The sequence below is a fragment of the Aythya marila genome (genome assembly GCF_965140915.1).
Source record: "Aythya marila genome assembly, chromosome: 1".
NCBI classification, from domain to species: Eukaryota; Metazoa; Chordata; class Aves; order Anseriformes; family Anatidae; genus Aythya; species Aythya marila.
In genome coordinates this window covers 117,094,766-117,118,426 of record NC_139042.1, presented here as the reverse complement: position 1 = coordinate 117,118,426, position 23,661 = coordinate 117,094,766, and the positions used below count along the sequence as shown (strand labels likewise).

Below are 23,661 nucleotides of genomic sequence, written 5' to 3'. Positions count from 1 at the left end.
CCTCCTCCTCATGTTCTCCTTCCTCATGGCCCGGTGAGGGCCTGCGGCCGCGGGGCCGCCGTGGGGAAGAGAAACTCCGGCGGGGGGGAAGCCGGGCGGCCTGAGGAGGAAGAGGAGGAGGGAGGAAGAAGAGAAGGAGGAAGAGGAGGAGGAGGAAGAGGAGGAGGGCTGCCGGTGCTGGGTTTCTGTCTGGGCGGCGGAAGGTGCTTCCTGCTGGGGCAGCCGGGATGCGAGCCGCAGGGGAAGGTACGCTCGGGGGGATGCTCGGGGGGATGCTCGGCTCCGGGGGGCAATGCGGCTTAATGACAGCGCTGCCGGCGGCAGCACCGCGGGCTTGCTTGCTTCCCCTGTCCCCGGGTCGGGGGCTTCACGCAGGGGTCGGGCTCGGTGCCGGTGTGCGGCGTTTTCCCCTGCCGGAGCTGCTGCGGGAGCTGCTGCAGCGCTGCCCGGCTCCGGCGGGTGCCGCGCGGTGACCTCTGCCCGCTGCTGCTGCTGCTGCTGCTGCTGGGGCAAGGCTCCGCTCCAAAATCCCTCCCGATGTGCTCTTCCGTGGCCGTCGCCACTATCAGTGGCTTTTCTTAGGGATCTTCGCTGCAGGTCTTTGAAGCGGCCGTGCTAGTGTGTGCTACGCTGAGCTTATTTGCTTAGAAAAGTGTTGGGATGCAGCGCTGACAGCGTTTAATGACTTTATTTTCAAAGGCAATTCGCTAACTGCATCAGAGAACTTGAAAACCGGGCATAAAAATGGCATTGGGCTTGTGTTTGCTGCTAACCTTGCGCAAAGTGATGCCTGCCGTCACTTGGAGTGGAGCAAAGCTGACGGGAGTAGCACTTGAAAAGCAGAAAATTCAAAATTATAAGTCTGAAGTGAGAAGCTTTACTTATTTATTTATTTTTACCTTAAAAAAATCCATGGTTTATTGCATAAAATGAAAATTAATTTTACCGTTAACAAGTCTTAACTGTATGTTATTTTGTCTCACTGGAATTGCATCATCAACATATGAGACTTTACTGAAAAAAAAACCTCTGTTTATATATATATATACAGCATGTGTATATATAAATATATATGCATTTGTATATGCTGTTTCTTTTTTTTTTTTTTTTTTCCCCTTTGTTGTTTACAAGGATATTTTCTGCCTCCTAGGTGGATGGATCCAGAAAACACTCCAAGGATAGGATGAGAATTTAAGGCTTTTTGTCATACTTGTGCACTTCTATTATATAAAACATGAACTAGATCTATTATTCATGGCTGGTGGAACTGAAAGTATGCTAGGGCCTTTACTAAAAAAAGCTCTAAAACCATGTAACTGCTTGTTTTAGGAAATATGACGTTTACAGAAATATGATTTTTTTTGAGCAAAAACTATTTTTTCTCAGCAAGACAGCTCTGTTCTCTCATACGTTAAACATGTATGAGCAGGGGAAGAGCATCTTCAGTTACAGGCTTGGCAAGCTGGTGAAGAAGAGCTTTAAAATACAGTTACGAGGGGAGGGGAACTGCAATCCACCCAGCTCAGATTGGTTCAATTCCAGAAATAGTTACCCAGAGCCAGGAAAGGGATCAGCAGAAGAGCACCTGAAGAACAGCACAAAGGAATTCCAGCCACTTTGTCCAACCAAGCGGTTTAATTAGGAGCCCAACTTAAATTCATCTACCTAAATTCACGCAACGTGGGAAATATTCAAGAGGAACTGGAAGACTTAGATAAGTCTCAGAGCTATGATATGACTGGCCTCAGTGTGATGTGGTAGGGTGACTCACGTGCCTGGAGTGCTGTAGTAGATGGTTACGGGCTCTTCAGGAGAGAGAAGCAGGGAAGGAGAGGAGGTGGGGTAGCCCTGTATGTTAGGGAATGCCTCGACTGTGTGGAGCTGGGTGATGGTGATGAAAGGGATGAGCCTCTCTGGGTAAGAGTCAGGGTAATGGCCCATAAGGCTGATATTCTGTTGTGTGTCTTGTAGACTGACCAACCAGGATGAAGAGGTAGATAAAAAATTCTACAAACAACTAGGAGGAGTCTCATGATCACTAGCCCTCGTTCTCATGAGGGGCTTCAGCTTCCGAGGTGTCTGCCAGAAATACAGCAAAGAGGAAACAGAGCTTGTCGTAGTGTGTGGAGAATAGCTTCTGTATGCAGGTGGTGAGGGAGCCGTCGAGGGAAGGTGCCCCACTTGACCTGTTATTTGCAAACAGGGAAGGGCTTGTGGATGGTGTGGTGGTTGGAGGGTGCCTTGGGCACAGCAATCACAGAGTGATAAGAGTTTTTAATCCTTGATGAAGTACGTAAGGTGATGAGCAGAACTGCTACCTTGGATTTCCATTGGGCAGACTTTGACCTATTTAGAGACCTGGTTGACAGAATCCTTTGGGAGTGGTTTTGATAGGTAGAATCTGGGAATGCTGCACTTTCTCAAAGAATGAAATCTTAAAGGTCCTGGAGCAGGCTGTCCCGATGCACTCAAAGTGGAGCAGCCTGGCTGACCAGGGAGCTTCTTCTGGAGCTCGGGAAGAAAAAGAGAGTTTATGAACTCTGGAAGAAGGGGCAGGCAACTCAGGGCTATAGAGCCGTTGTCAAGCTGTGCAGGGAAAAAATTAGAAGAGCCAAAGCTCAGCTGGAACTAAATTTGGCTAGTGTAGCAGAAGACAATAAAAAAATGCTTTTATAAATATATCAGCAGTGAAAGGAGGCTTAAGGAGAATCTTCGTCCATTGGATATGAAGGGAAATCTAGTGATGAGGATAAGGCTGAGGTACCTGATACCTTTTCTACCTCAGTCTTTATTAGCAAGGCCAACTGTTCTCAAGATACCCAGCCTTATGAGTTGGTGATGGGGAGTGAGATGATGCCCTGTAGTGTAATGGGAAACTGTGTGAACTCCTACATGTTTTGAATGTCGATAAGTCTATGGGGCCAGATGGGATTTGGCCAAGGGTACTGAAGGAACTGGCGTAAGTGCTCTCCAAGACAATTTCAATGATTTCCCAGCAGTCCTGGCTGACCGAGGAGATTCCAGTTGACTGGAGGTTAGCAAATGTGATTCCTTCTACAAGAAGGGCAAGAAGGAAGATCCAGGGTCTGTCAGTCTGACCTTGGTACCAGGGAAGGTCATGGAGCAGGTCACCTTGACTGCCATCACACAGCAAATTTGGGACACTCGACTGATCAGAAGCAGTCAGCATGGGTTTATGAAGGGCAAACCTTGCCTCACTAACCTGATCACCTTCTATGACAAGGTGGCCCGCTTAGTAGATGAGGGAAAGGCTGTGGATGGTGCTTACATGGATTTTAGTAAAGTGCTTTACCGTCTCCCACAGTATTCTCGTGGAGAAACTGACTGCTCGTGGCTTGGACAGGTATACAATTTGCTGGGTGGAAAACTGGCTGGAAGGTCAGAGAGGGTGGGCATGCGTTGGAACAGGCTGCCCAGGGAGGTGGTGGAGTCCCCGTCCCTGGAGGTATTCAAGGGAATTAAGGATATGGTACTAAGGGACACGGATTAGTGATGACTTGTCAAGGTGATGGTTGGACTTGATGATCTTGAAGGTCTTTTCCAACTTAGATGAGTCTATGAGTCTATTTATGATGTTTGGCAGTTATGATTGATCCAGGCAATATTTAGATGGAGTAACAAAAATATGTGAGAGTAGTCTATATGGCCTTTCCAGGTGCATCAAATGATATACTAATAACTTCCAAAGTTATTAGTCTGGCTTTTCAGTGATTTGAAGAGCATTCTCAGCAACAAAATCTGAAATTACCTTTTTCTGTGTTATGTTTGCTTCTGTTCCTCAAATGGTCATATGTGGTCTTAAATTAGCATTTCAATTTATTTAAGTGTATTCATCATCAGTTACTGTTTAAAACCCTCGTTGATATTTTATGCAAGCTTAATACTTTACATTAGCACAGAATTGCTCCAACAAATCTGCATTTTTGTTGCATTTTGTCAGTTTGATACTTTCATTTTAATGGGTGTCTTGCTCTTTTGATGCTTGTTCATTAGTCAGAGATGCAATCTCTGTAATTCTCAGCAAAGCCACTACAGTTATAATCCATATAATCTTCATAAAGCAATTTCATATATGGTCTCTTTTGAGACTGTCCTGGTTATCTGGTAATATATTTCAGGTTTTTACTCTGTGCTCATCTAGTGAATGATTTAATTAGCTAATTTTGCTATTTAATATATTGTTACGTTTAATTTAAATTTATGCAACATTATTCTTATAGTCTTAATAAATACTATAGCTTTTCAGTTAAACTATTTGCAGAAAGTTCCGTGAAGTTTATCTAATCATTTGATTATGTTGTTGCTCTCAGTGGATGTTTGCATGAGTGCTGAGAATATTGGATTTAAAGAGACTGCTCTCTCCTTGCAATCTCTTGTGTGTTTCCACGTTCAGAGCTTCTCCTTCTGCAAGAATGGAACTCATTTTGCTTGCAAAATGACTACCTTAAGATTGTCACTTTTAAAAAGGAGCAAGATAAAAGATTCAAACTTAAGAAGCATTAAGCTGTGAAAGTGGTTTATCAACAGTTGCTAAGTCTGTGGTTCTGTAACAGACCACCTATCACCTAACATCAAGAAAACATTATGTTACATGAAAGTTAAGTTTTATAAAAGCATGGGTATTATTATATTTTGTGAAATCAATCTTGTATTCTTCTAGAAGTATTTTGGTTTTGTATTTACCATTAGAGCTGCACAAGAGTACAGGATGCAATAGGGATGATTAAAAAATTAAGAGAGGATAGTCTAATGTTTGAGAAGATTTCTGAAGTTTTCATTCAATTTTAGTGTATCCAGCTCTGGTAGATATCTTCTCTTGAACTGTTAGGTGTTACAGCTATTTTCTTCTCTCTCCCCAGCAGGAAGTTAGAGAAAATACCTTTTATCTTGCTTATCCAGACTTGCTTCACAACTCAGTCCTTAATAACAACTTCTTGGGATCTCCAGTCAGGTAAATGTGGGGGTGCCTAAAACCATAGGTTTCTGCTAAAAGTCTTGGGCTCACAATGGCTGGATGGTCACAGTGTGGTTGCCAGAAAGAAATCTCTCACTCTTTTGATGTTTCTCTGTCAAATGCAGATGAGATTGGCTTTATAATGTTTTGCCTTGATATGCTCAACAGAGTTAGTACTGCTCAGATTGCCACAAATCTGTTTTGATTACCACATCTATTGTAGCCCTTTTTGCACTGCGAAGTTTCACCATTTACATGTTTTTGGTGTTAAAAAGTACGTCTGGCAATATTTTTAGCACTTAATATAATTTTTGCAAATGCGCTTGCAGGAATGAAGTGGAAGTCAGCTGAACTCACTTGCGCACTGCTGAGACGCAATGACAGTCGTGTTTGCGGTGAATGGAAATCATGGCAGCGTCTAACATGGGAGGGAAAGACATGAGTGGACAATGTGGCGTGACTCGTTCAGACTGCAAATCTTCTGCCTGCTTATGGCAGTACTGGCTGTGGTGGTGCTGGTCCATAACTTTTTTCAGTTAGAGGTAAGTGGAGACTGTTTCTTCTGCAAGGGGCTTGAACAATGTTTTTCCTTTCTGCCTGTAACACTGGAGCTGTGACTTTTAGTCTTCTCCAGACTTAAAGTCTGGTTCCCTGAGCGTCTCCTGGTATGTCATGTACTCCAGACCCATAGTCATCTTAGGCGTTCTCAGCTGATCTCTTCAGTTTAATTCTGTTACTAGGTGTCCAAAAACCAGACATAGTGTTCCACATATGGCTTCGCCAAGGTTGAGCTGAGGGGAATTATCACTTCCCTCAGTTGACTGCTTGTGGCCTTGTTAACTCATCGTCACAAGGCTAAGCTGTTGATACTAGTCAATTTACTGTCCACCAGAACCCCTAGGTTGTTTTCTACAGAGTCATTTGCTAGCTAGCTAGTTGCTCTCCCGCATGTACTGATGCAACTTCTCTTAGCTTTTTCCTTTTTTCCTCTGCAGTGTCTGACTTGCATATTTATGTGTTTGACTTATCACTTCAGTGCAGGCGTACTTTCAGGCTGCATTAATCAGTAATCATGTATTCCTCTTGCAACGTCTTTTTCTTCCTGGCTAGTGATGCCCAGATAAAGTAATGCAAATGAGGGACTCTAAAAATCCTTTATCTTCACTCCCCTCCCCCCACCCCAAATATAGTTAGATTGGAAAAGGTTCAAATAGACAATAAAAATGTCTGAGAGATCTGCAATCACATGTGGCACAGGAACAATAACTAAAGAACGGATGTTTGTTGCCTTTTCCAGTACTAGTGGAGACATGAAATTAAAATCTGCCAGATAAAATAATGCCTGATTCAAAGGAAGCAGACATTTTTCCCACATACAGTGAAAAGCTGCAGAAGTCCTTGTAGTAAGATTGGATAGCTGATTAAAAACACATATTCAAAAAGTCCGGGTGAATTTGCAGAAAAAACAAAAAACAAAAAACAAAAAACTATTAATAGTTATTAAGTGTAAAGATGTCAACCCTGGTGAAGAAGTCCTTAAATCATACATGGCTAGATGATGGATAAGTCTTCAGAGGAAGTATCACAACATGATCTTTATTTTTCCCCACATACTTGCTGTTGGAAACTACTGGAAGGTAAGGTAACACATTTGAGGGACCTTTAGTCTGAGTTAGTATGGCCATTTCTGTATAGTGTAGAAGGCAGCTGTTCTTTTGTTATCTTGTGCTGCTTTTCTATTTTATTTCATCGAGGTTGTTGAATGAAGAACAGCTTTGATATTTTGAAACCTAGCCTATTTCATTGCTTTTTCTTTTAAAATTGCATTTCTTAGAGAATAGGGCTATGACAGAGCTAAGAGAGCAAAAGGAAAAACACAGTAAAGGCATTCACTCTGTGCTTTTTATTGGAACTGTTCATGACAAGTATCTACATGGCTTTGCTGACCTTTATATGTCTGATATTCCAAACTCAGTTTTGTGTTTCTGGTAAATCTTTACACTGTAACATGCAACTTTAGCCTCTTCAGTTGTCCCGACTTTTCTGAATGGACCTGAACTGGTGTTTGTCTCTATCTTAGGCATAGCTTTCAGGCAGACTACTGTAGGTATCTATGCTGTTTCTTCTCTGGTAGGGATCACAGCCAGAAAAAGTTCTAGAAAGTTTTCACAGATTAACCATAACGAAATCCAGTCAGGCTCTAGAAGGAAGGCTTATTATCGATTATTGTTGAGAACATGTTTGCAAATGTATCAAATATTCTTTTCTTCCCATAGATCGTTGAGTTCATCTGACTAAAGCTAAATACTTGAAGGCAATTCTTGGTTAGCCCCCAACTAGTCTCCTTGGCTTTTTTTTTTTTCTTTAGGACTTTACTTTTTTTCATGTTAATAATCTTCCATCTTGAGTCCTTGAGTTACTAACGATAAACTTTCAACAGTCCCATGTCTGTCTGGAACCTTGCTTTTTTTACCTTGTTTTTAAAAAGTGAAAATAAAATCAAGCTGTCCACAAAAAATTTGATAAACTACTTATTTTTTGATTTGCTTCTCAGTATGGAGTCATTACTTCCTTGGCAGCTGACCATTGTATTCTGGCACCAGGAGAAATGTATTTTTGTTTTCTTCTTAATTTTTTTTTTCAAACATGGAAAAACTTGCAAATGGAAAATGTTCAATAATTAGTTACAAAATATCAAGTTATTGATCAAAGTATTGAGGAGCAACATCTTGGTTTTAGGTTACAAGGGTGGTTGTATTTGTGTACCCATCACCTCTGGAGCGATAGAACCACTTCAGGGTTGGTTGTGAGCATTATTTTATTTAAAAATACTTAGAAAAGAGACAGTGTGTAGGAACAGGGAAGTGTCTTGCAAGAACAAATGAATGGTTGAGTGTGAACGGCTGGAACTGAACAAAAGAACTATACAACAAAGCTTTTTATTGTTTCTGGTGAATGCAGATGCCTACAGGAGATAAATGCATCATCTTATTCTGATTATTGCTGGAACACTTGTCTGTCAGATGGTGGCTTTTTAGGTTTGGCTTTGACATTTGGAGAAACTTAACACCCACTCAGTGCTGTGAGACAGTAAAGGCAATGAACTGATCTCATGCCTGTCTTAGAAAACATCTAGGGATAAAGTCCTTGGTAAAAATACATAAAATAAGATGACTGGCCTTTCAGTAAATGGGGTTTTTTCAGTTTCAAACATTGTCTGCTGCATTAATTAAGATTCTCTATTGGATGAACTACTTTTTAAACTGCCATGCCTGTCATCTGAGAATCTCCTGTGATGTTTCCTGCTCTGATGTTAATTGGGACACACTCAGGTTTATGGCAATTGCTCCTGATGTACTAGGCCAAACCAACAGTTATGGCTGATGGAGGATACAGGACTTTGAAATGTAGATGGAGTTACACCTTTTCAGCAGCAATTGAAATATTCATCGCTTTCTTTTTTTTATAATCAGCCACCTACGTTCTTGCACTTAACAAGGACAAGTGTTCATTGCAGGTCTAAACAAGTCCCCGGTAACTGTTCTAGAATATGATAAAATCATAGAGTTGTTTGACTTGGAAGACCAAGATCATCTTTAAATCAAAGATTTAAAGATCATCTACTCCAACTCCCCTGCCATGAGCAGGGTCAACATGGCAGGGACATAACTCTGAGAGTGTGATTGTCAGGCTGGGCTTATACATCATACTTAGTTTTTGCTTAGTTGGCAGCAAGAATGCTGAAAGTTGAATAGTTGAGGTGAAAATTTCATTAGCTCTTCTGAAAATGCAGCTTCCTTTTTCCCCTGCTTATGGCATATCTCTTGTGCGCCAGGAACAGCTTGTGGATTTGTTTGTGCTTAATTAAAGTGTAATCTATTCTGTCCTGCCTGTTTACTCAGTAGACATCCATTAAATTACTCTGTGATTACATTTGTGTTCTGGTTAACTTTAGGATGCAGCAAATAAACAGATGCTAGGAACTGCACTCAAAACCAAGACATTTTGAATGGAGTGCATATGAAAATAAAGCAGGGCAAGTGTTATTCAATATGGAGATTGCATTAAAAAGTAAAAGAGTCTATATAAGATAAAGGAAGAGGACTCCTGAGAAATCTTGAGCAATGCTTTTTATCTGCCGTACCGCAAGAAATATGATTGTGTTTTTACTGCTGATTAGAGTAGAGAGCCCACAGCTCGGCATGGCAGGCTTCTGACTGGACTCAGTATCACTTCTTACCATGCAGGAGTCAGAGAGCTTTGTAAATGCCAGTGAAAGAGGGGATAGGGAATGGAGTGGGGGTAAACTGAGCTATCAATCCACTTCAGGGCAAGCCATGCCATAGAGAAAGGAGAGTTTGAGTTCTTGTTTGGAAATGAGCCTGAGAAGCACTCCCAAAAGGAAGGTGGTTTGCAAAGCTTCTCTCTTCCAGTCAAGGATTTTCAGTATATGAACTGATGCTGAAGCTTTCCCCGCCTTCATTGGAAAAGTGAATCTCTGTAATATCTTCTCCAGTGAATACTGTACATAGTATAGCTTGTTTTCACACATTAGCATATAATTCTGCAATAATACAGCCTTGTTTGGGCTTGGAAGAGAACTGTAAGGATGAAAAAGGATGGCACAGAAAGAACGGTCCTTCAGGATATGGAAAAGGTTTGGATTTACCTTTGTGGAGAGGGTGTGGTGTAGGTTGTTTGTTTGTTTTTCTTTGCCTCCCTTCCTCCTTGAAGACTGACTGAGGAAGTTATTTGTGGTGTGGTCAATTCTGCTTTACCATAACCTGAATATGCTTGAGTTGAGGTGACAGTGCTTGTCTGGGACCTCAGCTGCATACAAGTGAGGAGCTTTGGCCTGGTGCCGTGATAGAAAGTCTGTGTAGGAGACTGTTTGAGAAACATTGATTTACATTCTCTGCTTTGTTTTGTGACTGTGTGAGTTGGCTCAGTGTTCTCTGCACTATTTTCTACTGAAAGATTTAGATACGCCCTTGGAGAGACTTCAGAAAGGCTAGCTAGGTCATAAACAACATCTTGCAAATCTTGGACAGAAAGAATAGGTTAAAAACTATGAATACATTTATACAAAGTTAAAATGGCGATAGGTCTGTTTTTTAAGGGTTTCTTAGATAGCTGTGTCTCTGCTGTTCATTTGGAAGCATATATATATACATCTTTTCCACCCCTTCCCACTCCCACCTCTTGAAGAACCAGCTTAAAATATTTAAACTTTCTCTTGAGCGTGTACACTGAACCTGAGTTATGCAGACATACCTATTCTCCCACATCCCTCCTTGGCTGACTCAGACATACTTACCAGCCTGTTGGATGTGTTTAAATATATGCTTATTTTTTAAAAATCTTTCCATGTAGTATTATCTATGCCATGTATACACTTGAACAAAAGAAAGGAAGACAACGGGAAGGTATCCAAAGACAGAAACTGGGCTTAATTCAAGAATGCATGTAGGCGAGATTTGAAGTTGATCTGTCTTTAAGATTCATTCTCAGCTTTGCCTGCAATTTACTGGGTTAGTAAAAGTAACATGCAGAGATGTTTGTATTTGTGTGTGGTTCTGTTATAAACCATAATTAAAACCAAACCAACAAAACAAACAAGAAAAACAACAAAAAATCCACACCGTGTATATGCATGGGTACTTGTTAATTTATCTCTTATAGCTAAAACATAAATAAAATATAACAGTTTACAATTTCATGTTTAGCTGTTAATGTGGAAATCAAACAGAAACTTCTCTATATCTGCCCTACATTAGAATGTACTCAATATCCTCTTACTCTAAGCTGGTCAAAACCAACTTCCTATGTAACTGGCTTCAAAAGCCTGTTAGTTTGTTCCTTGTTACGTTTGCCTTTCCTCTATTAAAAAAACAAAAAGACATTTGAACAACTCAGAGATTCAATTATTTTTATTTCAATAAGTCAGTCGTCAGTATAGTAAATATACTAGGGGGAGCTACTCAGTATGTACATGTGCTACTTGATGTGAATGTGATACTTGATATGGATTAAGAAAGGTTTGATATGGATTAAGAAAGGTTTGTACCAATGAAGAGGTTTAATATAAGTGCTGGGGATTTTAGTATGTTACTGAGCAGTAAGTTGTGGAGGAAGGGAACAGAAGAGAGTAGGATATGGGTAAGTACAATCAGCTTTTAAAGCTTTGCAAATAATGCAGTTTAAAAAAAAAAAACAAACAACAAACTTTAAAGTCTAAACTAGCATAATATCTGATGTCATATGAATGATACTTTGTATAGTTTTCATCTTTGCTTGTAAAAAGATCTGTCATATTTTGTTTCTATATGAAATATGGATAACTTCTGTTACATATACCTGATAATTAAATACTTACTAACTGTTGATGTTGTGTATATTCAAGGTGCAAGTTTAGCTAACTAGATGAGAAGTGATAGGAATGTGACCACAGAAATGACCACAGCTGCTACATGCAGCAGGCTTCCCTTGACAGCATGACCAAAGGGTGTATTGAATTAATTTGCAGCGTAGTGTCTCAAAGAAAGCCTATTTCCTTGCATTATGTTGGGCAGCTATTAGACCTCATTGTGCTCATTGTGGTTTAACCCTGCTAGGTAGCTAAGCACCATGCAGCTGCTTGCTCACTTCCTTATCCCCAGTGGGATGGAGAAGAGAATCAGAAGGGCAAAAGTTTAATTAAAAGAAGAACAAACAACAAGCAGCTTGTGGGTTAAGATAAAGATAATTTAAAGGCTTTTTTTTTTTTTTTTTTTTTTGATTTTCTTTTGCCACCAATGTGTTTTTAAAAGAAGTGTGATGCAAAATGTAATTGCTTCCTACCAGCTGACTGATGCCCAGCCAGTCCCCTGAGCAGCAGCAGCCCTGGCAAACTTCTTTCCCCACCTCCAGTTTTTACTGCTGAGCGCAGTCCCGTGTGGTATGGGGCCTCCCTCTGATCAGCTGGGGGTCAGCAGTCCTGGTTGTGTCCCCTCACAGCTCCCTTGGCACCCCCAGCCTACTTTCTAGCAGGCAGCTTAAGAAAGAGAGAAGACCTTGATTCTATGTAAGCGCTGCTCAGCAACAACTGAAACACTGGTGTGTTGTCACTGCTATTTTCATCACAAATCTAAAACATAAAACACTATATGAGCTACTATGAAGAAAACTAACTCTATCCAAGGCAAAACCAGCATAGTGCTTTAAGACTAAAGCATTATTACAGTAAGAAAATTAGATTTGAGTTATTTAACTGTTTAATCATATGATCTTCCATAATTTTTTCACAGTGCTGATATTTACAGCATGCACTAGTAGCAACAATACTACTCAAGAAATACTCAATATACTTTATATAAAAGCCTCTTTGCTAGAGAAGGATAAAATTATCTTCGAGTAACCACAGATCACACAACTGTTTCTTTAGATATTCACAGTCAAAGTAATAGGTTTGTGTGTTCTAGTAAAGCTGCTTCATTTGATCAGCTTCAAAACTATGTAAAACAAACTCCAATTCTGAGGGTCATGCCTTGAAAAAACATCTGTTATTCACAGTGTTTTATTTAATAGAACAGTTTCAGGTATTCTTTTCCCTTCCCAGCACCTGGATGATGACACGGTTTCAGGATCAAATTGGATAACAGAAAACAATGACCAGCCTTCTCTATCACAGACAACTAAAGTTACCAGGAAGCCTTACTGTGGTTACGAGCAGCAGACTTTGTCCAAAAGAGAACAAGTGGAACAGGAATCGTTGCTTGCTGCAATACAATGGCCAAAACCCCCCGATGACAAAATTGCTTTTTTACAAAGCACTGATCCAGTACATAGCGATTTTGTGATTGTGAAGCCTAGGGGGTTCTTCAAGGTGGGTGATCAGCTAGAGGTGCTCGTTCGCATGAAGGATTTCCAAGGAAAACCCAAGCAATACGGTGGAGACTATCTACAGGCACGAATCCACTCTCCTCTGCTGAAAGCTGGAGCGACAGGAAGGATTGTAGATTGCCATAATGGCCTTTACAAAGTCTTTTTTACATTGCTTTGGCCAGGAGAGGTCAAAGTATCTGTGACACTTGTCCATCCAAGTGAAGCGATCCAAGTACTCCTGCGTTTACGAGAAGAAAGGCCTGACAGGGTCTATTTCAAAAGCTCATTCAAGTCTGGGAGGTATTCAGAAACTACTGAGTGTAACGTATGCTTGCCTGGAGATCTTCCAGTCTGTAACTTCACAGATCTATACACGGGTGAGCCATGGTTCTGTTACAAGCCACGAAAACTCCCTTGTGCCAGCCGAATCAGCCATGCCAAGGGTGGATATCAGAAAGGTCTTCTGACACACGAGGAAAGCCTTTTTTTCCAAAGGTATGTATGTTATTGATTTTATAGGTATTCAGTCAAGTATTTATTTTTTTCAAGAGAAACTTTAGGTTACTGGACAAATATAATAGATTGCCAGCCTTAGAGGGGGAGTGTACCTGAAGGAGCAGGTGTTTGATGTGAGTAGTTGAATAGTCTCTTCCCCTTCATCCAGCCGTGCAAGAGTACAGTAATGTTAAACTAAAGAAACTTGAGTGTAGCCCTCTCCGTATGCTTTGTGTTCAGTCCTGGGCACACCTGCTAAATTTCACACGAGTATGCTGTCTAAATCTGGTGGTGGTTTTGGGGACTGTTTCCTTATATTTGTTTCCACACCTATGCTTGAAATACTGATAACAATGCTTTAAGAGTTATTTTTGGCAGAGTCTGAACTACCTAAAAAAAGGTCCAGGTTTTAAGCTTATTTTTGCACAAAGTATCAATTGTTTTTATCCTCAGCAAAGGACATCCTTAAATGTAAGGCAACGTAATGCTCAGTACAACTTTCAAGTGTTAGACATAACTCTAAGTCTGTCATGAAGAAAACACCTGGCAGAACAAACTGCTGAACAATAAGTTTGTAAGTAAGTGGAAATGATTTGTGCATGTTATGTAAGGTATCAAATTAGATTATTTTCAGTCATCTCTTTCCTCTGGATTCTGATTTTTTTTCAAAATACCTTTAGTGCATGGATGCACATGAGGCAACTCCTTTGGCCTCTACCCTCAGCTGAGATTAGACAGCTACTGTGCTGTGTCAGAATTGTAGTTGTAGGCTACTGCCTTGCTCTCCAAAAAAGGTGGGGAAGTGAAGTGTTTCGTCCGTATGTCAACTTGAGGCTTGGATTGGGAAAGACTTTAGGGGAGCAGCTCTGTATTGTTGAATTAGGAGAGGGACAGGACTGTTCCTTACCAAGTCTCTAAGTGGATCTTTTGGCTTGCTGTGGCTCAGATGTATCACCTGTAAAATATGGCTGATATTTATATTGATTGGTGATGCTTACAAATGGGAATGTGACATTTCCTTAGCTTGTTTTTGGTTTGTTCAGCTCTGAGATTCTTGACTGAAATGGCTTATAGAAATTCCAAATAGTTCTTTCTTAAATGAAGAAAAATATCAGAAGAGTGTTCGCTGTGTAACAGCATCAAAAGTTGAAACAGGATCTTCGTATTAAAACTCTGCCTTTATCACAGTTCTACGGTAGGGATCTGGATGCAACACAAAATCATCAGAATTCTTTGATGTCCACAAACAAGCACTTCTGATGGCTCTTGGTGTTTAGGGGAATGGATGAGCTTTGTCTCCATGTTCAGCAAATTGCAGTGCTGCTGGAAGGCCTTGCTGAAGTGGGTTGGATGTTGACTGGTACTACTGTTATCCCCAGAGGCAGGTCACACCACTGATAGCGCAGCCTAGAGCTAAAATTGCAGGTGGTGATTGTGCTGGACTGCCGCAAGCTCCGCTATGTGCTTTGGGATTACGGAGGCTCAAAGTGGTAGCCGCCTTGATTTGAGGTATTTACTGTGGTAAGCAGCTACAGAGATCAGGCAGAGCTGGGAGCTGCTTATGCAGCATAACCTTGCAAGTGGTTTGCCTCCAGGCAGTGGTACACACACCACAAGCTGGGAACTTCCCGTCCTTGTGGTTAATCCCTCAAAGCATATAACATACTTCTAATAGCTTGATAGCTTTATCTAGGTTTGTACCAGTGAAAATGTTCATGAGATTTGTGTCCTAGTGCTCTTAAATCTTGAATGCTGCCTCAGAACAGTGGTAGTGGTCTTAAAGACATTGATACATGATGCATTCAGCTAGATGGAGTAAACTTAAATAGAAAAAAATCTTATTGTGAGCCCTGTGTGCTTATTTGAAGTGGATTAAGAAAAAGTGATAGTGATATTAACTTCAATTTTACAGCCTAATAATATTAGTATTTTATTTTGCATTCAAGTGATGTGAACATCAAAAGGCCGATACTCTCCAGTGGACCTGATTCAGTGATTGTAAAGCCCAGGCCGTTTACAGGTAAAGTGAATTTCATAATGTTCTTGTTTCTAATTGATAATTAAACCTATAATTAAATCTATAAAAAGAAGTAGAAGCATGAGTAGTAATGGATATCTTTGTTTTCATAGCACGGAATGGAAATATACTTTAAAATTTGTGTGTTGAAGATTAACATTTTTGGGTGTTACTGTAAGGTAAGCTCAGGGCTAATAGCAAATTTGTCTAAAATTACATACATAAGTGTGATTTTTAGAAAAAAAAAAAAGCAAAAAGAAAAGCAGTTTTCTGTTCTTTTGCCAACAGTGTCTTTTTTGGCATTTACTGAGAGGGAAAATGTCTTAAAGTAGCTGCCCTCCAAACACTCTGGTTAATCTAGCAAAACTGGCTGTGAGGCATTTCCTGTTTATTTTTCTTCGTTAAGAACTTAATGTAATAGATTTTAGACTATTTGCATTTAATTATTACTATCACTGGTGTTACCACAGGTTTTCATAACCTAAAGCTGTGGAACAGAACCTCAGTTTTCTGTATGGTGTGTAAACACAGAACAAAAACACAGTCTATGCTAAGTTAAAGGATTTATCTCATTCATATTCATATGTGTGCTTTTTATGCCTCTAAAAACCCTGCATAAAATGTGATACGCAGAGAATTACTTTGTAATTGAAAGGTTTTCAGATGTTTTTCTATAAGGCTGTAGGAGATTTTAAAGGTAGAGTTCATGACTTGAGCAATCAAGTCTTAAAAGAAAGCAGCCTACAGCATTTCTTGATTTTTAGTTCGGCTGTTCACTTAAAAAAAATCTGCTATTAGGCCAGCGGTATTTCCCCCCTTCTTTCTCCAGACCCTTTAGATGAGATGGCTTTTGTTTAATTCTGTGTTTTCTCAGAGAAACTGCTTCACATCTGAAAGTTGATTATGTTACCCTTCTTGCAGGATACAGATGATCAAAGCCTGTCTGCGCTTCCTGAGGATTAATGATGGGTTAGAAAGGGTAGATAGGAACGACACAATATTCCTCAGGGAAATTCCTTCTACCAGGATCAGGCTCTGAATAAGTCAATTCAATACATTGCAATAAAGATTGCTGGTGTATGACTCTTAGGACCGATGCATACTTAAATGCCTTGTACTGTTGTTTTTGCACATACATTTCTGTTTGCGGGTGAATGTAGATCAAGTTTATTTTTAAAATTTCATTTTTCTGAAATATAAGCTGCTGTCTATTCTTGATTTCTAACTATTCAGAACAGAGCTTTTACCTTCCTCCTTAAAATCCCAAAGTAATGTCACTTTGAATTCTGGAGCAAAACTGGTATGATACTGAACACAGATTTCAAATGTCAGAGTTAGGTTTACTGTGATTTTACAGGTTGTTCTAATATCTTATTTTATGTATTTTTTGTATGCCTAATTTTAAAATTAATTAAAAAGGTAAAAAAAAAATGCAAAATGTTTACACCAAAACTTAAGAAGCAAAAGAATTGAAGTTGTGAATTTGCATAATGAATTCATCTTTAATTACATGACCATATGATGGGGTTGGTTTTTTCTTTTTTTTTTTCTCCTTTGTACGATTCTTATTCCATGCAGATTAGATGAGTCAATGTTATTCGTTGGTTGCTTTTGTGTCTCTTTTTTTTTTTTTTCTTTCTTCATCAGCACTGTTGCCTTATTTGCTATGTGTTATTTAAGAAATTATCCAAAGATAAGATTTTAGAACCACAGAATGGTTTGGGTTGGAAGGAGCCTCAAAAATCACCTCTTTTGAACCCCCTGCCGTGGGCAGGGATACCTCCCACCAGCCCAGGCTGCTCAAGCCCCATCCAGCCTGGTCTTGAACATCCCCAGGGATGGGGCATCCACAGCTTCTCTGGGCAGCCTGTGCCAGAGCCTCGCTGCCCTCTGAGTAAAGAATCTCTTCCCTATATCTAATTTAAATCTCCCCTCTTTTCATTTAAAGCCATTATCCCTTGTGCTATCCCTACACCCCCTGACACAGAGTCCCTCCCCAGCTTTCCTGCAGGCCCCCTTTAGGCACTGGAAGACTGCTACAAGGTCTCCCCGGAGCCTTCTCTTCTCCAGGCTGAACAATCCCAACTCCCTCCTTCATAGGAGGGGGGCTCCAGCCCTCTGATCATCCTCTGATCATCATTTTCTAACTGCTTTTTCTGTAGTAATAAATGCTATAGGCTTTGTGTTACGCAAACACAGTGGTTTGCTTTTTACTGTGTTCCTGTAAGGTTTAACTAGCCTCTACTGATGTAAGACACAGAATTTTGCGTAGAAACAGCAAGGCCCCAAAATTACAAGTAGGGATGGGTGTTCAAAGATGCCTGTGGCCTGCTTTATTTATTCATTAATTTTTGTTTTGTTTGGATTTTGAGTGTGTAAATAGTTTGCACCTGTGTTATAATGAAGCATCCACCAGAAGATGACTCTGGGCGCTGGAACTCCCCTGCCAGTCCTCTACGTAGTTACCGTGGGCCCTGGCATGATTTTGGCCACGTTGTCGTGTGTATTCCCAAACAGCTGCAAGCTGTGACAGGCCAGGGGCTTTTCTTAGCCAGGTAATCTCCACGCCAAGGTGTGGAAAAGTGTTTTAACAGATGGATGTGGCTGGTCCCTGCTACTGGTTTTGGTGCCAGAGAGCAGCTCTGTGCTTGCTCAGTTTACTCCCATAGAAAACTTCTCTGTTCAGGCAGTGGCCTTGGGATTCTCTGTGTGCCACTGTGAGTCAGCACATTCCCAGGCCCTTAGGTATTAGAACAGATGTGTGGTAAAGGAGGAACATGTTCTTAATGACCTCAAGAAAGTTCAGTGTGCTTGTATCGCACTGGACACTAAGAAAAATAAGGCCATTTTTGACTGACGTAACCATGAGATTGCAGCTTCTCTTCCTGTAACCTCTGGCCCTTGATTGCAGCATGTTGTCCAGCTTCTGCAAGGTGAGCAGGAGTCCTGGAGAACAGATTTTCCCTGGTGTAGTCTAATTGCTCCTTAGAGGGCAACCTACCCCAGGCACCGAAAGAGGAAGGGGCTAGATAGCAGAGAGAAAATACGAAACCCTTGGAATTAAAAATTAACATAATTTATATATTCAAAGGGCAAATAAAATTATTGCCAATAACTAATTCTGGCATTTCCTAGTTTTGGAGGCCTTATGATTTGGGATTTCATCCTTACAGCATATGTGGTTGGGGCAGGCATAGTGTCAATGTGGGGGCTCCTCAGTAGAAGGATTTATTTATTTTAAGCAAATATGAGCGGAATCAAGTTGTCCCCTTCGTGTTTTCACCTTGGGGTTGGGGTCTGGTGCTGCAGTGGGAGAGGCTGCTCCTGTAGAGCAGTGTCAGTAATGCACAGCAGCTGCTCATCCTCTCTGGTCGGCAGGCTGGCCACTAGAGGGGAGGAGTGCACTTTGGCGCAGAGGATTGCAGATGTTGGCGGGGGAGGAATAGTGGGGCTTCTGAGTTCTGGGATTCTGTCCAGACTAGAAGAATCATGTACTCTGCTGATCTTTCTACCTATATTCCCCTAAACCTTCTGCATGCATCCAAGTTCGAGCATTTCTGTCCAAATATGAAAAATGTCAGATACTCTTCTTTTTTTTTTTTTTTTTTAAACCGTTGTCAAAAATATAGTTCGACTATAAGTGGTCAAGCATCAGTAGGTTTCGCTGCAGAAATAGCGGGGAAAATATTTGGGCTTACAGGAATGTGTTGCATTGAGGTTTTTGATGTTATATATCATATTACTTCGCTTTAAACTGTATATATGGCCATGACAGTTATGGAGGCTTTGTTTGTTGTATGTTAATTTAAGAGAAATTTTCTCTTCCAGATTCAAGCACTATGGACAGAGCTGAAGATCCCACAGTTTCCCCTTCTGGTTATTACTATGAAGATCACTGGAGGCCAAGAACACACTGGATCCATCATTTTAACAAGTCAGATGATATAAGCAAGTGCTTACAAGGGAAAGTAATCCACTTGTTTGGAGACTCTACAATAAGGCAGTGGTTTGAATATCTGACATCAGTTGTTCCAGGTTAATATTTTTTTTTAGTTTGATTTTGTCCTTAAAGACCTTTGCAAAGCTTTATTTCTCCCATCTCAGACACAGTTGATCTTACTGGATGATGACAAATCATTAGGAAGAGGGAAGGCCAAACATGGTCAGAAGTGCTGACAGAAAGTCAATCAGTTGTACATTTGAGCAAACATTGGAAATTTGTAGGTCTTTGGGGAAAAAGAGCCACAAGTTAAACTGTCTACAGAATGTTTCACCAGTTAAGGACAGTACTGCTCTTGTGAGTTAGTATGTGGCCATGAGGGGGCACAACAAAACTCATGTAGGGTGCTTGTATAAGGCTTTGCAGGAGCCCAGTAACTTAAGTAATTTTGGAATGAAGTGAAGTAACAGAATGACTTCAGGAAGCAGATGACTTCCGTTACTGTTGATTGGTTTTGAGCTCTTTTTTCCGTTTCCCTTATTTTAACTTTTCCTTAAATAACAGAATTTCAGTAGCCAAGTAAGTATTCCTCTTTCACTCCCACCCCAAAGTAGTTCAATTGCATTGAAATGCAGACTTTGAGACTCTTTAATGTTGACCAGTTGAATTCTTCTTTAAATTTAATGGAGTCCTGAAGTTGCCAGAAAGGTTGCCAAGAACTCTAGACTCATAGGTCAGCGGTGACTGAAGGGGTCTATTCAGAAATTTCCCCTTTTACAGGAGAGAAACAGTTTGGGAAAGCTAAAAAAAACATTGACAGCCTTTTGAAGGTATAGTGTGCTGTCGTGCAGATTTCAATACTGACAAGCTCCACTTTAGAATACACTTACAATGCTCATCTTCAGTTTCATTCTGGGATTCTTAGAATTAAGTACTCGCTCGTATACCGCTACTGTTGCCTTGTGATCCTAGTCTCTTGTTGATAGTTTGATCTCTTATGCCATCTTTTGCTAATGTTTGCTCTTGGGTTTTCAGATCTAGTGGAATTTAATCTGGGGAGCCCTAAGAACGTGGGCCCTTTCATGTCTGTGGACCTGAAGCACAATATCCTACTGAAATTCCGCTGTCACGGGCCACCCATTCGCTTTACAACCGTCTTTAGCAGTGAACTGCGCTACATTGCCAACGAGCTGAATGGCATCGTGGGTGGGAGAAACACCGTGATAGCCATAACTATATGGTCCCACTTCAGCACTTTCCCCGTGGAAGTGTACATTCGGCGGCTGAGGAACATTCGGAGGTCAGTCATTCAACTGCTGGATCGTAGCCCCAAGACTTTAATCATCATCAGAACCGCAAACGTTCAGGAGCTTGGTCCAGAAGTGAGCCTCTTTAACAGTGACTGGTATTCCCTTCAGCTTGATTCTGTCATGAGGAAAATGTTCTCAGGAATTGCTGTGCACTTTGTGGATGCTTGGGAGATGTCTCTGGCTCATTACTTGCCACATAACTTGCACCCAAAAGAAGTAATTGTTAGGAATCAAATAGATGCATTTCTATCTTATGTGTGCCCTCTGCAAACTTAGCACAAGTAGGTATCCTATGTCACACTTTGCTGCGGCTGAAGTAAAGCTGGTCTTTGTCAGAGCTATGGAGTTTTTGCTGGATGGTGTGGAAGAGCTCTGGTTACTGTATTTGCGTGCAGTAAGAGTGGCTGGCCGTAACTCTGGTAGCTCTGAAAGATTGGAAAGAAGAGCTGGGCGCTCAGGCTGTATCTTCCTGTAAGGCTGATTCCCTTCAGCCTTACCCTTTTTATCTCAGATTATTACAGAGCACCTTAAATTAAATTGACAAGATTTGCTAGGGAACTGCGTGGGTTATTAGCTTTACGAGTTGTCTGCACTGTATGCTTAATCCGTACAACACGAAGTCTGTTGCATGGGCCTCGCTGCTCAGAACTGCCTAGAACCTCGGGAATGAGATTTTGGGATCAGTCTTTCCCCATGTTCCAGAGTTTGAGGGGCATCTCCTGCAGTCTGCTGTCAGCCAGAGAAGCACAATGTCTGTTCTCGTTTTCCTAATTAGAAATACGAAGTGGGTGTCCTAAAGCCACTAATATCAGTCAAGGAAGCACAATCAAAATGCCTGTAGTATTAAGCCATCAATAATGGGCTGAAATTCAATAGAGCACACTAGTTAGGCACCCTTGGTGTTTACAGATAGCTGCTAAATAATGCAAGTAGCCAATATTTTGGTTTGGTTTCCTGTACTACTGAATCTCTTCTGAGCTTTGATACACTGTCTACTTCTTGATTTATCTGTGACAGAGAAATGTGTATGTTATGATCTCAGTGAAGACGCTGTCTCAGGCAATTTCTGCAAGTTGTGTTAAAATTGCAGGCTTGCCTACTTGAAGCTTGAGACATTTCCTAATGAAAATGATTCCCTTCCCTGTTAGATAAACATTATGCTCCTGCAAAGCTGAGCTTCTGTTCCGTGCTTTTGTACATACAGATGTCCATTGCGCTTGTATGGAAAAGCCAAGCTACTTGAATGCACTTGATGATGTTTTGCAAATGGGTACCAGCGTAAGCCTGGCACACGCTAGTATCATGGCCGAGCGATGACGTCCTCCTTTCCTTCTTCTGTTTGACCATTTTGTCACTTCATCAGCTTCACTGCTGCCAGTATAAAGAGTGGAAAAAAAAATTCCCACCCAAAAGCCAAACACACACAGGATTGCCGTTCATACAGATGCTTGGTAAATGTTTACTTTTTTTTGCCAGTGTGAAAGCAGGTGGCTCTTGGGCCTCTCGCAGCGGTGTTTGCTGGTGCTAATTTGACTGAACTTGTCTACAGCTGTAATCAGTAACACTTTGTTTCAGTGTTTTGATTAAATTCAGGCCCCAAATTATGTCACAGAGGTGTGTTCAGTGTTGTCTTATTTCTGGTCCCACTCAAGCCAAAGGAGGGCTTTCTCAGTGGCTTTACTGAGAGATACGTCAAGACACATGGAGCGTTTCGCAAGAAATCTGTAATGCTTAAAGAGAATATGGCAGTTGATTCTTTGTGAGCAAACTGTGAAGATGAAAATTAATAAATGGGCTGGTTGCACATAGTGCAGTAATTGAAATAATCTTCGTATCAGAAGTGTTTTACTCTCCGCCAGGTTTGGTGCTATGTGTAGGAAGATTGTGCTGTTATTGCTGGAACATGAAGAGAGCTAATGCTACTAGCTAGAGGAACAGTGTTTTGATGTTTCGTTCATTTTAAAGGACAGCTGAGGACTGTTTTAAAACCAAATGTAAAGGCATCTAGCATGTAAAAGTCAGTAGTGTCTATATATAAACTTAATTTTTTTTAAATGTTTAAAAATGACTGGAGGAGTTGCATACGCCAAAAATGCATTTATTCTTAGCTTTTCAGATCAGAATTAAGGCGGTCCAATTTGCCAGTTACTGCTGACAGCTGTCTCACATAGTATCTGCCCATGTATTAGCTTTAGGTAAGTGTTTCTTACTTTAATATGTTAATGGCAATTTATCCGCAGCTAAAAGGAGACCATTCAGGTCTGGGAAGGTAAGCCACCACAATGCAAAATGACCGCTTTCATCTTTTCTAGGTGTGTTTTTTAAAATGGGGAGAGTATAAGGCTTTCATCCTGAATAACAAATCTATCCAAATAATGTTAAAATAATGTTAATGAAAATAAGACTGCAAACTTTTACTTTGAAGGATACTATTTAATTTGTGGACTAACCATTTGGTTTTCCTCAAAAAGCCATATCATCTGTGAAAGTGTTCTGGCAACGTGTTTCTTCCCTGAATGTTTTAGTGTTCACTGGTGCTTTTCAACAGCAATGTTTCATCACTGTTAGCTATCAAAAAGAGAAAAGAATGAATCTCTTCGGATGTTACAACTGAAAGAAAGAGAACTGGCTTGCTGTTAGCAAATATCTAATCACAGTCTGATAGAACCTCTACCTTTTAGATTAATTAGATATTATTATTATTTTTTTTAATAACAGATTAACTTATAGTTCATGAACTTGAGGGAAATTGCCAGTTAATTCTTTGGGCTCTGGGACAAAGGGAGAAAAAAGGGAGAAACTGAGGAGTGAGTAATGTTAAAAGACAAAGACTGGGGTCACACTGCTTCTGTCATTCAGTTGAGCTGGAAGCTTGTTTTCATTTCTATACTCCTTTTAGCCATTGCACCAGTTGTATATGCACTGTGTGTAGAAACATAATCAGAAGCAATAAAATATTTTTAAATCATTTCCTTGAAACCTTTAAACTTCTAAATGGATTTTAATGAGGACTTAAGAGGTTGGTTATTTTTTTCAAGTTACTTAATAGGATACAGGACTG

General features: G+C 40.5%; 1 protein-coding gene across 4 annotated transcripts; it reads left to right on the top strand.

The window, feature by feature from the left end:
• NXPE3 (neurexophilin and PC-esterase domain family member 3) lies at nt 1-23,417 on the top strand. Of its 4 annotated transcripts, none has more exons than XM_082756447.1 (7): nt 1-246; nt 4,884-4,972; nt 5,305-5,517; nt 12,573-13,333; nt 15,280-15,353; nt 19,179-19,385; nt 20,326-23,417. In XM_082756447.1, exons 3-7 carry the CDS (start codon nt 5,425-5,427, stop codon nt 20,874-20,876), a joined length of 1,686 nt encoding a protein of 561 aa, XP_082612573.1. In that variant the 5' UTR covers nt 1-246; nt 4,884-4,972; nt 5,305-5,424; the 3' UTR covers nt 20,877-23,417. The 4 variants fall into 4 exon arrangements, with proteins under 4 accessions (XP_082612573.1, XP_082612574.1, XP_082612576.1 ...); XM_082756448.1 differs by having other exon boundaries at nt 4,881-4,972; XM_082756449.1 differs by lacking the exon at nt 1-246 and adding an exon at nt 786-867.
• Nucleotides 23,418-23,661: the final 244 nt, after the last annotated feature.